The 16,863-nt window shown below is 35.7% G+C and overlaps 1 protein-coding gene across 2 annotated transcripts; it reads left to right on the top strand.

Annotated features, from left to right (window-relative positions):
• The first annotated feature begins 8,896 nt into the window (after window positions 1–8,896).
• On the top strand, window positions 8,897–16,194 carry LOC121374202 (UPF0587 protein v1g245604-like). 2 transcript variants are annotated; one of them, XM_041501186.1, is made up of 7 exons: window positions 8,897–8,956; window positions 9,046–9,129; window positions 10,869–10,925; window positions 12,586–12,667; window positions 13,635–13,744; window positions 14,922–14,987; window positions 15,585–16,194. In XM_041501186.1, exons 1-7 carry the CDS (start codon window positions 8,954–8,956, stop codon window positions 15,663–15,665), a joined length of 483 nt encoding a protein of 160 aa, XP_041357120.1. In that variant the 5' UTR covers window positions 8,897–8,953; the 3' UTR covers window positions 15,666–16,194. The 2 variants fall into 2 exon arrangements, with proteins under 2 accessions (XP_041357120.1, XP_041357121.1); XM_041501187.1 differs by lacking the exon at window positions 14,922–14,987.
• Window positions 16,195–16,863: the final 669 nt, after the last annotated feature.

The raw sequence follows: 16,863 nt of genomic DNA, 5'->3' as shown, positions 1-16,863 counted from the left end.
TTGGAACAAAACAGAATATTTATTTTTTTTACATTAATAGTAATTATTTGCATATTGCTTGTGTTCTGTACTGTCTGGAACTATGCCATTTATTATAGTTATTGTTTAATGAAATTCTTAGTAGTGCAGTTTGTCGTGTCACGCACTATAGACCAAAAAACAAAAAAAAGTTGCGTAACTATTATTAGTGATCGTTTGGATGCACAGTGTGAGCTACATAATATGTTTATAGTGTATGAAACTATGTTTGTAAATAGTTGCCGTAATTTATTTATGGGATATTACTATATTACGGTCGCTAAATGTTTTAATTTAATGTTTGAAGTCCGTGTTTTGGCCTTGCGATTTTAAAGTTTATTTAATTCCCAGATTCCTGTGCATATAAAAGCTATGACACAACGTTGACATTAATATTATTGATGCAAATATTGTCATAACTGCAAAGTGTGTGTACTTACACAGTGAAAACATCCCATGAGCTCATAAATAAACCTGGGATAAATTTCCGTTTGATCGAATGTTTTAAAGTTTATTTTCCTCCAAAACTTGTACGATCGATTAGCTATTTTCTTAGTTAGACATATCCTAATATTGTTTGTTCATTATGGCAAATCATTTTATTTATTTAGTGAGATAATAACTGTGTAACTGATTACTGTAATATTAGTGATTTTAGGAACGATATCCTTGTACGCTGAAATCTGTTTACACATACTGGTTGCTAAGGTCAGATATATCGGTACACAATGTTTGTAAACAACAATATTAAAATGTCGTTTTTACAATATTCCCAAAGGCTTTCATTAAAACTATTTTATATTGAAATTAGATCAAAAAGCAATTGTGTAGTGATAGTCTCGTTTTATGCACATTAGAATTTGTTTGTATTATTAGCTTGAATTTGTTATTACATTGTTTATTTCATTATATGTTGAATAATAATGTTTAATACTTAATGGACAGAAGGCCACAAGGGAGATTAGTGTCCTACTATTTGTGTAACCTTCTTTAAATAAAGATTATTATTATTGTTATTATTATTATTATTATTATCAGCAGCAGCAGCAAGGGATCTTTTATATGCATTATCCCACAGACAGGATAGTACATATCACGGCCTTTGTTATACCAGTTGTGGAGCACTGGCTGCACTGTCCTACAAGGTATTGAACTAGTACGGCTTATCGTAATTAAAGTTGCTGACCCTAGTTATTAGGCAGGAAGGTAGCGATAGTTTATTTAACGACGCACTCAACACATCAGACACATGGTTAAGGACCACACATATAATGAGACGAAACACGCTGCCGTCACGTAATGGGCGTTACCACTGTGCTACGTCCCGATATTAGTAGTTATTTAACAGTGTGAAATATTTTCAGCAATTACAGCCTCTTTGCCGATGACTTTACACGGCCATCACTTAATGTACTTTAGATCGAGTTATTTTGGTAAATTGAACACGGTGCTATTTATTCACACACAACAGACACGAGACCACAGACACACACACACACACACACACCCACACAGAGACAGAGAGACAGACAGAGGACACACACGACACACACACACAGAACACACAGCCAGAGAGAGAGAGAGAGGAGAGAGAGAGAGAGGAGAGGAGGAAGAGAAGACACAGACGAGAGGAGGAGAGAGAGAGAGAGAGAGACACAATTCACCCTGTGCACCACGAAAACCAGATGATCGACTTAAAATAAAAAGAACATCTTACTTTCCGAGCTTCTTTAAAGTGACTGTCCCCCTGTTCTGCATACATGTCTTCATCTTTTCAAGGGCGGTCGGGGTTTCTCCCTCTCCGCAAACCACCGCGGCTAGCAGCACAATCGACAGTACAAATCTCATCGTCAAACTAGCAGCACAGACTATTCAGAGGATGTGTCTAAGATGAACGTGCTTGAACCTTCAGTGGATGTAAATACTTGTCAAATGATTGTTAGCACAGACGATCCTTTGTGCCGTTAACATGCTGCTATCCGTGCTTTTATACCGCCCAGTGAGCGGGCTGTTCCACATCATTAAATTAATTATCCGTTACTAACGATCATATTACAACTGTTTAAATTAATTGTCTGTTACTAATTATCATATTATGTGTGAAGTATTACAAGTATTTAAAATAATTGTTGGGTGCTATATAATGGTCATATTAGTATAGTAGCCCACAGGTTAATTGCACTTTACTATTAATAATGTCAAGTACGGCTAATTTCGAGTAACTAATTTGAAATGATTTATCCACTTTTTGTTTCATGGGCGCAATATTCTTCATATTATACCATTAGCAATTTAGCGATGTTCGCAAAGAAATGTGATCGTGAATCGGACTCAAAAACTAACCAGCTTTTTTTTTATGACATCCCACTTATTTTTCAAGCATTACAAACTTATGAAGTAAATAAATAAATAAATTAAAATTAAAATTAAAACAATTATTTATGAAGTAAATAAATAAATAAATTAAAATTAAAATTAAAACAATTATTTAAAAATAAATTTTAAAAATCATAAACAAACAAGTATTGTCCTATCTTGTGAGATAAACAATTGCATTTATAGATTCATTATCAAAGTTGCAAATGATATAGCTATTTTTACATATATAGGTATTTGTGATAAATAACTACAAATTAATCGATACCACATAATTCTTGCATAATGAAAAAGAAAGAAAGAAATGTTTTATTTAACGACGCACTCAACACATTTTATTTACGGTTATATGGCGTCAGACATATGGTTAAGGACCACACAGATTTGGAGAGGAAACCCGCTGTCGCCACTACATGGGCTACTCTTTCCGATTAGCAGCAAGGGATCTTTTATTTGCGCTTCCCAAAGGCAGGATAGCACAAACCATGGCCTTTGTTGAACCAGTTATGGATCACTGGTCGGTGCAAGTGGTTTACACCTACCCAGTGAGCCTTGCGGAACACTCACTCAGGGTTTGGAGTCGGTATCTGGATTAAAAATCCCATGCCTCGACTGGGATCCGAACCCAGTACCTACCAGCCTGTAGACAGATGGCCTAACCACGACACCACCGAGGCCGGTCTTGCATAATGAAGTCAAAAATATCAAAACTGGAAGGTGTTGTCATTCAGCGTAAACAGCGGTTTCCTCGAGAATCCGAGACGACAAGGGGAGGGATTTAGCTCAGTCGGATGAGCGTTCGCTTGAGGTGCTTGCGTCGCAGGATCGAACCACCTCTATGGATCCATTGAACTGAATTTTTTATTTATTATTCTAACCAGTGCACCACAACTGGATAAAGGCCGTGGTATGTGCTTTCCTGTCTTTGGGAAAATGCATGTAAAAGATCCCTTGCTGCATTAGGAAATATGTAGCGGGTTTCCTCTAATGACTATGAGTCAGAAATTGCCAAATGTTTGACATCCAACAGCCGATGATTAATCAATGTGCTCTAGTAGTGTCGTTAAACAAAACAAACTTCCGAGATGACAAATATAAAGGACATGAACATGTACATTGACGTCACATTAGCAACCTGTCAGTCACCGTTTAATATTGTAGTTTTCAATAATATAACTTTATAAATTATAGTAAATGAAATTATTTGGATGTAACCCCCCCCCCACCTCCCCACCCCCCCCCCCCCCCCCCCCCACCCCCCACCCCCCCCCCCCCCCCCCCCCCCCCCCCCCACCCCCCCCCCCCCCCCCCCCCCCCCCCCCCCCCCCCCCCCCCCCCCCCCCCCCCCCCCCCCCCGCAGACCCGCTGACCCGCTGAAGCAAATGCTCCACTTTCAGAACTAAAACATACAGGTTTATACATATGGAGTTTCTGGTGGTGCAAAAACAAAACAGAAAAAGGTCCACTTGGTTCATATTCGAACCACACACACACACACACACACACACACACACACACAGGTCCACATCACGCTACGCCCCTGGCCAGGTTAAACTGAACAGTACATACATACAATGTGTTTCTGATAGTTCGTCGCTGATGTATTAACTTCCACTTTTAATAGCCCGTTTATTCATATTAAAGCAGCTTGCCAAGCAATTGCCGCCTATTAACATTATATATATGTATACTGACCGAACATAATTAACATGTTTATGCACATGTAACCTGTTTACAAAGGATTTCACCAGTTACGAGTCAACAATAACACGAAATAATCCACGAGTAAAATCTTTAATGAGGCGTCGCCTGTGTGTGTTGTGTGTGTCTGTCTGTCTGTCTGTGTATGTGTGTGTGTGTGTGTGTGTGTGTGTGTGTGCGTGCGTGTGCGTGAAGTAGACAAAAATCGGTTTCGCCACATTCCAACTATGGTGAGAAACATCCTCAGAGAACTTTTTACTTCCAATCCATATGGCGTTTGATGTGGAATAATCTAGCTTAGGCCTACGTGCAAAGTAATCTAAAACAGTGTCCGGTCTGAATATTCGAATATTCCCTCACTGATTTTGTATTCGAAATATTCAAATAGTATTTTCAAGTATTCGAATATCTGGGATTATGAGGTCGGATGGAATGAATGAATGCATTTTTAACGACACCCCAGCACAAAAATACACATCGGTTATTGGGTGTCACAAATGGTAAGTATGTGAAAATATTATTTATATATATTTATGTAAAACCACAGTGTAAGGAGCTGTGGGGAGAAAGTATAATACAATATATAAAATCAAGGTAAGTATATTTTAAAACTTTGTATAGAAGTCAAAGTGTTTTAAAAAACTTTACAATTAATTCTGGATGGAATTTAAAAGATTCCAAAACATTTCTGTTGCCAAATATATCATTTCTCGTCGGCTTGAGAAGATCACACTCCACCAAAATGTGGCGCACAGTCAGTGTACACTGACAATGTTCACACTGAGGAGGAGGGTCCTTCTTTAAAATATATGAATCCGTCAAATATGTATGGCCGATGCGGGCACGGCACAAGACTACTTCATCCTTCCTGCATCGCCTGTAGGATGAAGGCCACTCTCCCAGGAATGCCTTGACATAGACGCGGGGCAAGTTCAAAGCAGACTTGACAGCAACATCTGCCTTTTCGTTACCCTTAATGCCAACATGGCTGGGTACCCAACAAAATATAAACTCTTTATTGGCAATTGATAAAAAGACACACTTTCGTATCACCATCCCAACTAAGGTATGCTCCAATTTCATGTTGTACTGTAAAGCCTGGAGACACGAAAGAGAGTCTGTAAAAATAATATATTTGGATGCACATGAATCCTTGATCTGTTCCTGGGCTTTAATGATTGCCCATATTTCAGCAGTAAAGATTGATGCTGAATCGGGCAATGTCATGGAAATTATTGCGTCTGATGGAAAAATTAGCACAAGCCACGGAATTCCCACACCGTGATCCGTCTGTGTAAACAGGACTGTAATCACAATACCTCTCTTGAATTTCCATGAAATGTTGTTTATAAATAACTGCATCTGTGCGATCTTTCTTTAGATGCACAAGATTGAATACAATTTTTGGTGGTTTGATATACCAAGGTGGCAAAATAAAATATGAAGGCCTTTCCAAAATGTCTGTTAAATCAATGTTGGAAATTGATAAAAACTGCTTAATGCGAATACCAAATGTTCGAATTGCGTTCGATTTCGCATCAAATAACTTCATATATTTATTATCAAACACCGCATTGTGTGCATGATGTTTTGGCATTGATTTAATCTTTGTAGCATACTGCAGAGAAAGCTTTGCACGTCTAGCACCCAAACTAGGTTCGTGTGCATCGACGTACAAGCTCTCCACATGAGATGTTTTGAAAGCACCAAGACAAAGCCTAAGTCCCTGGTTTATATAGGATCTAGCATTTGCAAGTAAGACTTACGTGCTGACCCATACACAATGCACCCATAATCAAGTTTAGACCGAACTAAAGATCTATAAAGTCGGAGCATAACCTTTCAATCTGCTCCCCATTCAGTCTTGCCAATAACCTTTAAGATATTGAGGGCCTTTAAGCCCTTCTTGTTCACATACTGTAAATGAGGAACAAAAGATAGCCTCCTGTCAAAAATAATCCCCAGAAATTTGGTCTCCTCCACAACTGGAACCGGATTTTTGTTCAGAAACAGCTGAGGATCTAAATGGTGACCTCTTTTCTGGCAGATATGCATACAGAAATCCATTGTTAGTTGCCCATTGCTGAAGTTTATGCAAACAAAGCTGCAACTGACGTTCAGTAATACTCATACTGGACGATCTGTAGGAAATCTGAAAATCGTCGACATATTAAAGAGCTATCAACGCCAGGTTTTAAACACTGGGTGATGCTGTTAATTTTCACGGAAAATAAAGTTACTGACAGGATGCTACCTTGAGGCACACCCATTTCTTGGGAGTGAGAATCGGATAACGTAGATCCCACTCGACTATTGAGGTCGGATGGGGAAAATCACTCTAAATGAGATGAATAATGCGGTTTCTTTGAATTTTAAGATCAGTGCTGCATTCATCTTGCCTCGTGCCTTCAGTCGGGGATTAAAGCATATCTCCAGTTTCAGAATATAGTGACGTCAAGCAGGTGATCAAAAATCATAAAAACGTATTTTCGATAACACGGGAATGCAGTTCACCCACACTAATCAACATGTCGATTTTAAATCCTATACACAAGAATTAAAACAAATCTCGGCGATCAATTCATACAATAGTAGTTTTTCGAATATTATGCACTTTTCTAAGGGCCAGTTTTATACATTATTCAAAACGAAATTTTATTGATGAGATAATCGTACAAAATATATACTGTATAGGTCTCACTACACAGATCACTTCCGGGTGAGAGTTCATTCATCACGGTCCACTATATAGTTCCTTATTGTGACACAAGTTATGGTTCACATATTTACTTCTAGGAAATTGTGAAGAATTAAAACAATATGTATGCGTAATGGTAAGCCTTCTGGTTGTATTTTGCCCATGCTATTTTGTAATATTGTGCATTGACCTTTTGGGACATGAGTGTATAGCGTAAGAGACAGCCGGAGTGAATCGGTTAATGAACCACCTGTTCGGACCTGTATTATAGCCCAGATGCGGTTATATAGCAAAAAACTAACGAGAACCCGTTCTATTGGCAATCTGCATTTGAAGTTGGGCAATTTAACATTTAAGATTACCACTAGAGACAGGTATATGGTTTAACATTCCTAAAGGAAACATCCTATGCAAACTTTGTTAATACTAATATTAGAGATGAGCATTGTTATTTATTCAGTTGTAAAGAATCTAAATATTAAAGACAGGAGATGGAAAAAAAAAAAAAAAACTTATACGTATAAAATGAAAGATATGTTGTTTTTGTGTAATGCACCGTTATTGAAGAACCAAAAAAAAAGTAGAGGAACTCTAATAAAAATTTACCATTTCCAAAATTGTAAGGCATATTAGCTGTGGGGAATGGTTATATGATAATAGTGAATTAATGGGGCAAACATTACAATCGGTAGTTCAGTATTACAGAAGGTTTTATAACCACAAAGATCTTGAAGGACGATTGGGGTCAGAAGTGAAATTTGAAAGTTGACGTTTTTTATCAGTAAATCACAAATTCAAATAATAAAAATCACTAAAAACAAAACAGTAATAACTGTATGATACACAGAATGAAAAAGATTGACAGAAATAATGCTCCACAGTGATTAATGGACCTTCCTGGAAATTATCAAAATCGAGAATGACACCCCATGCACGTGTATGGGGCAACTGCATAATGCATGTGCAAACTATGGAATGTGATAAACAGACCTGAACGTTCTTTACTAGAATGTCTGTGGTCAAAACGTATGTTCGATCTAATAGTTGATATTAACATTAATATTTCAGGTTCCCCTACTTTTTTTAAAGAGTATATATATATTTTAATCTAGTCTTGTGAACTTGTGGATTGTTTCTCCTTCGCACATTTTAGCTGTTAACTGTTAGCTGTTCATTGTTAACTATAGATAGTGTGTTGACGCGTGTTCTTTTATAAACAATTAAACGCTTACCTCTATTGATATGAACTCAACATTTGTATAACATATTGAAACAAAATAGCAAGGTTGTTAGATATCGGCATTACCGGGCCGTAGCTAGCATGGGGACAAGGGGGACAGTTGCCCCCCCCCCCCCCCCGCCCCCGAAAAAAAATGGGAAAGCATTATAGTAAGTTTAAAAAAAGGAGTTTTAGACTATTAACTACTCAGTTAACTACCCCCCGAAAAAAAAAAGAAAAAAAAAAGAAAAAAGAAGCTAGCTACGGCCCTGCATTAGGTACAGTAGTACATCCATATTAAACATTTACGTACAGTTAAAATACATATGTTTATAAATGTCAAACAGCGATTCTGTTCGCACATTTATGAAGCTAAACTATATTGAGAAGAATGTACGTAGTATTGCTTTGACATCAATAAGCATATTAATTAAACAACGTCAAAGCATTGTCGACGTCACATCAAATAAAGGAATGTTGGTGTTTTTATATGTAAAGTTTTCGGCAATTTTCGTAAATACCATTGAAATGCGCACCTCAAGGTAATCCCTCTACCTGCACGATCCATGCTTGACAGAGAAAATATATAAAGTGCATTAAAAACATTCATTCATTTAGGCTTATGGTGAGGCACGAAGTTGCTTAGGGCCAGAGATTTGCTCCAGCACTGGGCACTACGTTATCGTATTTAGGGGGTGCAGTTAAACTCCCTTACCCTCCCATGTCTCGTACCCATATTGGGGGTGGGTGGGGGGGGGGGTAAGAAAAAAACAGAGAACAAGTCACTAATATATATTAAACGTGGCTATATCTAGGTGTCTTACCGGGATGATGGTTGCTGTGTCGAGGTCGAAAATCAGTAAAACGCTAGAATTTGACGACAGTGCAACGTTTTGGTGGGTCTCCAAGAAAAAGAAGGGGTTTACAACAAAGAACAGAACATGGTACACGTTTCATCTACATTTAAAATCTTATGTTTACTTTTAGTTTTTAAATGATTTTATGTTGACAATCAATTCTTTTGCATTTGCAGAAAATTTCACTCCAAATATCGGCTCAGCTAGAAAATCTGACATGTCTGAAACCCGAAGGAGAAGATTTTAGATGGTATCTAAAGGTAATGACAAGGGAAATAACTCAGGAGGTAGTGAGAGGCCTTATTGAGGTTTTATTTAATTTATATTCAGTTTGAAAAATATTTTGCTTTACAAAACTAATTCTATTGTCTGTTGTTCTTTAAACATAAAATATAATTAAATATATTTGGCTATATAATTTAAAAAATTAAAATGAAGAACATAATATTATAATTTATACAGGATTTGAATGGTTTTCCATACCGGTACCATTGACGTCCCAAACTGCGTTCCACCTAACAACAAAAACACGAATAGGACATTTACAGAAATACTATTCTACATTTTAAATCAATGTGGACGTAAAACAAATCCATTATTATTTATAGTAAACAAAAGTGAAGCACTCTTCAGTAAACAGGAAAGAGTGCAACGTTTCTAACTGCATTCAGGGATATGTGATTGCAAAAAGTATCGTACTGCACACGTGTGATTCATCATTTCCCATTTTTAAGGCCACTACATGAAAAAATATGTATCTTAACTATGCACAGTTGACGAACACTGTTTAATATTTTTTTTAAACGAAAAATTCAGTTTGTCAAGCGTTCTGGTTCGGTCCTCGTTTTACCAACACCCATCTCTAACACTTGATGTCAATACTGATAGGCATTACATTCATACCAGTGAATAGTTTGTAAAAAAAAAAAAAAAAAAAGATGAATTGATTTATAACACAATTTATACAGTCAAAATTATTTACAATTGTTTTGAATGGATTATGAATACTATTTACTACAGTAGCCGCACAAAAATGTAGCATACCTTTTGCAGATCGAATATAATAATTGAAAACAAATTCTAACAATAGGGGATTTAATAATAATAATAATTAAATGATTTGTTCTTGTTAATCTGGCATGTGTGAGGTCATGTGACACACACCGGATATTCATTGATCTTCTTCCATTTTAAGTCGATTTCTACGAGTTAATTGACAACAAAAAATTATTTCACTCGGAACATAAACATGATACGAAATGGAAGCTCATTTAATATCCTATAAATGTATTACACGTACTTCTACATGTAGGTAATCAATGCCTGGCTTCGGAGAAACATGGGAAAGTAATTTTTAATTTTTCGTAAGCGTTTCGACTACTACAATGAAACCCCTCTAAACTGGACACCCTATGGTACCCAGTAAAATGTCCGGTAATAAGAGGTATCTGGTTAAAAGAGGTTAAGTTCTGTACAGATTATTAAAAAGGGACCATTAAAAGTATCTGGTTTGAGGGAATTCAGGTTTACAGAGGGTCCAATTTTGAGAGGTTTCACTGTATAATGTCTTAAAGGGACATTCCTGATTTTCCTGCAATTTTTAAGATGTTATTAATTAACAAACATATTTTAACGATTGCAATTACATATCAAATATGTTTTTCTGCATAAAATATTAGTGGCTGTATATTAAACGTGTTTCTGATCATTCTAATATTTGTACTGGGTTAAATTTCATTTTATTTCCTAAAATATAATTTTTTCATATGTACAAAATTATTTGAAGATAAAATCCAGTCTGGGCTTCTTACAAATATTAAGACGACAAGAAACACATTCAATATACAGACACTGATATTCTGAACCTGAAAATATATTTAATATGTAAGTTTTATCGTAGAAATTTTTTATTAGTCAGAAACATCTTACAATGCAGCAAACTCAGGAATGTCCCTTTAAGAGTTAAGGAGACTAAATATTTCATCGCATTTATTTTAAGCTCAAGTGTCTAAACTGTGGTGAAGAGACCCATGATTTTGTGTACTGTACTGAAACTGTAAGTAGCATTGACATACATGTACGTTTAGCTTATTTTTTGCCAGTTCTCAGTTTACAGGTATAAGGAAATAAAAGTGCCTCATTTTTGGTCCATGTTGGCTTGAATCCAGTTGGATTCATGCTGTCAAAATTAATCTTACCTTTTTTCATGGAATTGTTTTTATAGTTAAGTACTATAAACTTGTGACGAATGTATTCAGAATTTGTGACTGGCCTCGGTGGCGTCATGATTAGGCCATCGGTCAACAGGCTGGTAGGTACTGGGTTCGGATCCCAGTCGAGGCATGGGATTTTTAATCCAGATACAGACTCCAAACTCTGAGTTAGTGCTCCGCAAGGCTCAATGGGTAGGTGTAAACCACTTGCACCGACCAGTAATCCATAACTGGTTCAATAAAGGCCATGGTTTGTGCTATCCTGCCTGTAGGAAGCGCAAATAAAAGATCCCTTGCTGTTAATCGGAAAGAGTAGCCCATGAAGTGGCGACAGCGGGTTTCCTCTCAATATTTGTGTGGTCCTTAACCATATGTCTGACGCCATATAACCGTGGATAAAATGTGTTGAGTGCATCGTTAAATAAAACATTTCTTTCTTTCTTTCAGAATTTGATGCTAATAAATACACGCAATTTAATTATTATCTGGACTTGGACATTTATACGTGTATTTTATAATAGATGTTTGAACACAGGACTAGATGCATGTTTTTGAAGGTTGGTGTTAAGGGAAACGTAATTGGATTAGCATGATCTTCATTTACAGCAGGATTATGGCAATTACTGAATTAGATTAATTTAATGGATTCCAGTTGAAAAATGAGGCATCATAAAATTTTAATCAGTAACCATTGGCTGTTTTAACTAACCATAATTGTCACAAGCAATCTAGATAAGAAGCCCACTGTCAAGATTCTTTTGGATTTGCAACAGGTGGTGTTTTGTTCAAACCTTCCCACAGGTAGGGCAACACATACCAGTCATACATATCTTTGGTCTAGCTAGTAGTTGTGAAGAACTGGTCAGAAAGATAAATGTCCTTTTTAATTTTTTTCAGTCATGATGATTGTAATGTTTCTTAGAATATCGATCGGCTACTCTTGAATACCAGCATGGCATTTGTTTTCCACAAACATTAGGTTTACAGCACATATCACAGCCTTTGATATACTAATCGTTAATCATTGGTTGGACTGAGAATTCAACAGAAGTATTGATCTTATGACATTACTTTGCTTATAGTTATTTTTGTGCTTATATCCAGTTAAGGATTTAGCACGTTGTCTTGAGCACACACCTCAGCTATCTGGGCTGTCTGTCCAGCAAACTGGGTTAGTTGCTGGTGGTTAATGAGAGTTTTCTGTTACAAATCGGAACGTAGTCCATTGGTAGAGTGCTCGCTTGATGTGTGGTCAGTCTCGGATCGATCCACGTCGGTGGGCATATTGGGCTATTTCTTGTTCCAGCCAGTTCATATGGGATGGTGCATATAAAAGATCCCTTGCTACTAACAGTAAAATGAAGTGGGTTTCCTCTCTAAGACTATATGTCAAAGTTGCCAGTGTGCTCTAGTGGTGTTGTTAGATAAAACAAACTTGTCACAAATCATAATTTACATATTTAAGTGTTAGATGTTTCATTACTTGTTTTGTTCCTATTACAGGAAAGTTCACCCTTAACTGGTGGTAGGGGCCATGCCAGTGTTGTGCTCAAGTGCAAACTGTGTAAAAGAGAAAATTCTATTGGTGATTTGAACATTTTCATAGTTTGCAGGATTGTTTGCTTTATTGTACTTTATTCTCCTCATCTTAACTTCCATGAAAAGAATTATTATTTTTCTTAAAATTTAACAAAATCCAAATAAGTGACATGTTAGAGACATAAAACTTGAGTGAAGTTGTCATATCAGAAACTAAAACAATTAGTAAGCTTAAGTTGTAGGCCGGATCAGTTTATATAATATTTTTGACCAATTTTGATGTTTTTCAGCTTTAGTTGAAAGGTGCAGTAATATAATGTGTATGCTAACTAATCACTGTTGTTTGCCATCCTTGGCATGTAACCATTGTTGTGTATTTAATTAATCACTGGCAAAACAGTTGCTCGTAATTTTTGCGAATAGTCATTTGTATTACATGTATGTCTTTAAATTTAACATCAGATAGCTTTTTGTCATGAAATATAAATGTCTTGTATACAATGTAGCTTCACTAAATTTGATAAAATTTTATGCTGGCTAACATTTTCTGATTTACAGCATTTTCAATAAAAATAATATATTAGGGGTAGGATATTTTTGTAGAAAATTGCACCAGGAAAAAATTACCAGGATTTTAACTTCTTGAAAGGTTCAGATACAGTGTTTCATATTGCAAGAGAATACGTTGGTGGCACTAAGTTAATTACAATTAAGTTCTATTTTTGTAATATCATATTTTATATATTTTTGAAATTGCCAAAAAAGAGAACCCCATTCTATAGTATATATCAGGCAGAAGGTTTTCTTACATACTCTTACTATTTAGTTTTTATTTACTAAAATTCATTACCCTTACCTACCCTTGTATTACATGTATGTTATTTTTCAATATACATACACGTATATATATTTATTTTTGTAAACTCAGTTGTCAAAAATGTGGTCATTCCTGTTTGTATAATCCATGACTTAACATTTGTGTTGACTGACAGATAACATGTTTCCTATTGTAGACATTATCCCAACTACTGTGTCTCACTACGATGCTGACAATGCCGGCTCATTCAAGTCGGTGGTCACATTCGACTGTCGTGGCGTGGAACCAACAGACTTCTCACCACGGGTACGTACTAAAACCTTCATCACTGATCCATGACATACTGGTACATGTACACTGTATATGTAAAATATACAACAACATTAATCTGCCTATTATTTAACTCCAAATTGCAAAATGATCAAGTCAAATCCATCAGCTTCAAACTATCGTAAAATGCAAGACTAAATGTTCACTGTCAGGGGCAGGTTGTTAGCTTAACTAGTGGTTACCAGAAGTTTTCAAAATAATTAAAAATATATTGTTGAAACGTGATTTAGAACAACCAAAGGTATCCATAAATTGTCAAGTTTATTTTGTATTTGTGTGAAAAGAATTAAAAGGGAAAATACTAGACTAATGGAGGGTTAATTTAACCATGCTATGCCCTGGCATTTATGTCAAAAAAAAGTATCTGCTACCACTACCAGACAAGGTGATGACAGTCCTAATAGATAAAAACCCACTAGACCCAAAGTCACAGTAGTATCCTTCATTAATCTTAAATGGGCATTACATGTATCTATTGTCAAAGGGCTGTATATTAATAACTGAAATGTGGCAGTGAATGCAATGAATTCATTGAAACAGACAAAATATGCTGCTTATACATTATGACATTTTTCTAGAGGTTCTTGACAAACCATTTGAAATGAAACAACTTTACTATGCAGTAATTTCAAATGCTAGCATTAAGAATATGTTTGGCCATCATTTGGAACTAATTGAAGATAGAATATATTTATCTGCATGCTTCACGTTACAACTTCAGACATTTTGAAACTTGTGTGCAGATTAAATGGTTTTGACATAACATTGGGCAAACTAACCGATCATAGAAACTTGTATTAGGGGAGATAACCTGTGTCTATTGTTTTCTTTGAGAGGTTATGAAGATAAAATGTAAATAATGAATACTGTTAAACAATTTATTAATTCTATTTCTTTTCCTTTTCTGTTCTTTCAGTTTATTCAATAGTTTTTCACAAAACTTTACTTCTATTGATTGATTGATTGATTGATTTATTGAAAATTACAGTTGCCATTGTTGTACAATTTAATATTTGTAATTAGGATAGGGCCTCTTAACTTGTGCTCAATCCTTTTGTATATATACATATGCAATAAAATATGCTTTTGATATATCATCTATCAAGTGTACATACATGTATATTAGAGACTACCACCATTTTCGATCTTGTAGGTTGGTTGGACTGCTGTTGGAGAGAACACTGAAACTGTGTTTGCTGATATTGATTTAAAGGAAAAGGTTTGTTTTTCAGGGGAACAGGATAAAGAAAACCCACAAGTGATTTATATTGAGCTTGAGCCTTCCTTATTTGACATACTTAAAACATAGCTTGATGTGTAAATTATATCCAATCTTTGGTCAGGATAACAATACAAGTTTGATATGATTAGGTCTATTCTTTGTTAGGTACCAGTCATAGACACTTTTTCTGGCCACAAAATGAGTTTATCAGAAAATATGAGCTATGAAATTTTGAAAATACAATGTCTGATGAAAAGTAAAGCAATTGTACATTTGAAATGCTGTAATTTTGCCCATTAATATCTTGTCATACAAGATTCGTCATCTTGTTCTGGCTCATTTTGATACACTTTCTGTAAGTGGGTAAATGGTAGTGTGATCTTTAGTTTTCAGCTAAACTATCTATAAGTATAAGTATCTTTGTCACAAGCAAAATATAATAAATGGTCCTTGAAGTTTACTGTAAACAAAAATAAAAATGAAAAGGTAATTGGACAAAAACATCTAAGGTAGTTGGCCAGTTTCTGTTGACAGAGGCACGCATGTACTTGCTATACCATGCTTGTGTTTAAAAGGTTGTTGCGTTTGTTTTAGGAATGGTATGATTATGATGAAAAGGCTGGACAGTCTGTCGGTATCTCCGAGTTGAAGCATCAGTTCATCACAGCAAAGTGAAACCGATGTACACCCACTGCTGATAGAAACTCAGGACATTCATACAGTTAGCAAGAAGACGTGCAGCTAGAACTGGTCAACACCAACATCCTACAGTTTATTGAACATGCACTTTCATGTTTCCTGATGACAAAAGAAAGGTCATAGAAGCAATTTCTGCAACAAAATTTAAGATATTATCCCCATCAGATGAGGATGAATGAAAATGTATGACAGGGTTGTACAGTTTGTATATTATCATCAACATGAGGCCAGTGGATTTCTGAATATCTCACTGAATTTCAACCACTTTTGAATCTGTGTTCAATTTCTTACTGGAATAAAAAAAAATATCAAGTTGAAATATTTCAGAATGTAATTTATTCACTATAAATGCAAAAATGTATCAGAAATTAAGCTAATGTGATTTACAGTATCAAAATAATTTTACATTTGGTGTAAAGGTCTCTCACACCTTATTATGTACATACACTGTTGAGATGGTTTCAGCTATTTACATTTGGACCAAAATAAATATTTTACAACATTGTGTATTGGTCATGTGTTGCATATCCACTCAACAATCCATTTGAATTGTCTCATCCTTTGGTAAAGCACAATACTGGTATAAGGATACTCAACAAAATAAATTGAAGTTAGAAATCATCAAACACAATGGTCATTGTGGAAATTCAAGGAAAATATGAATTCAACAGTAAGAAGGTTTGGACACGATCACCGACATGCAAGTTAATGTAATCTGGAAAAAGTATGTGGGACCGTAATTAATTTTGTCTAGTACATTTAACTGCCATACAGCATAGGATGGTATGTATGTTTAACAGTTGTGTCTTGATGACAACACTAGAGCACATGGATTTTTTATTCATCAGCTATTTGATGTCAAACATGGTAATTTTGACAAATAGTCTCAGAAAAAACTTGCTATATTTTTTGTATTAGCAGCAAGGGATCTTTTATATTCACTTTCTGACAGGACAGCACATACCACAGCCTTTGATATACTAGTCACGAGGCACTGGTTGGGAGAGAAACCCCCAGATAATTGGTCCACTGAAATTTGATCCTACGATGTAAGCACCTCTGGCTCTACCAAACAAGATACTGTAGATCAAGCCCATATGTATCATGTTAATGTTAATACACACCTAGAGAATTGGTCCACTGAAATTTGATCCTACAATGTAAGCACCTCTGG

The sequence above is a fragment of the Gigantopelta aegis genome, chromosome 6 (genome assembly GCF_016097555.1).
Source record: "Gigantopelta aegis isolate Gae_Host chromosome 6, Gae_host_genome, whole genome shotgun sequence".
In the NCBI taxonomy this organism is placed as follows: Eukaryota; Metazoa; Mollusca; class Gastropoda; order Neomphalida; family Peltospiridae; genus Gigantopelta; species Gigantopelta aegis.
The sequence above is the reverse complement of the archived record's forward strand: the minus strand, read 5'-3'. Positions and strand labels throughout refer to the sequence as shown.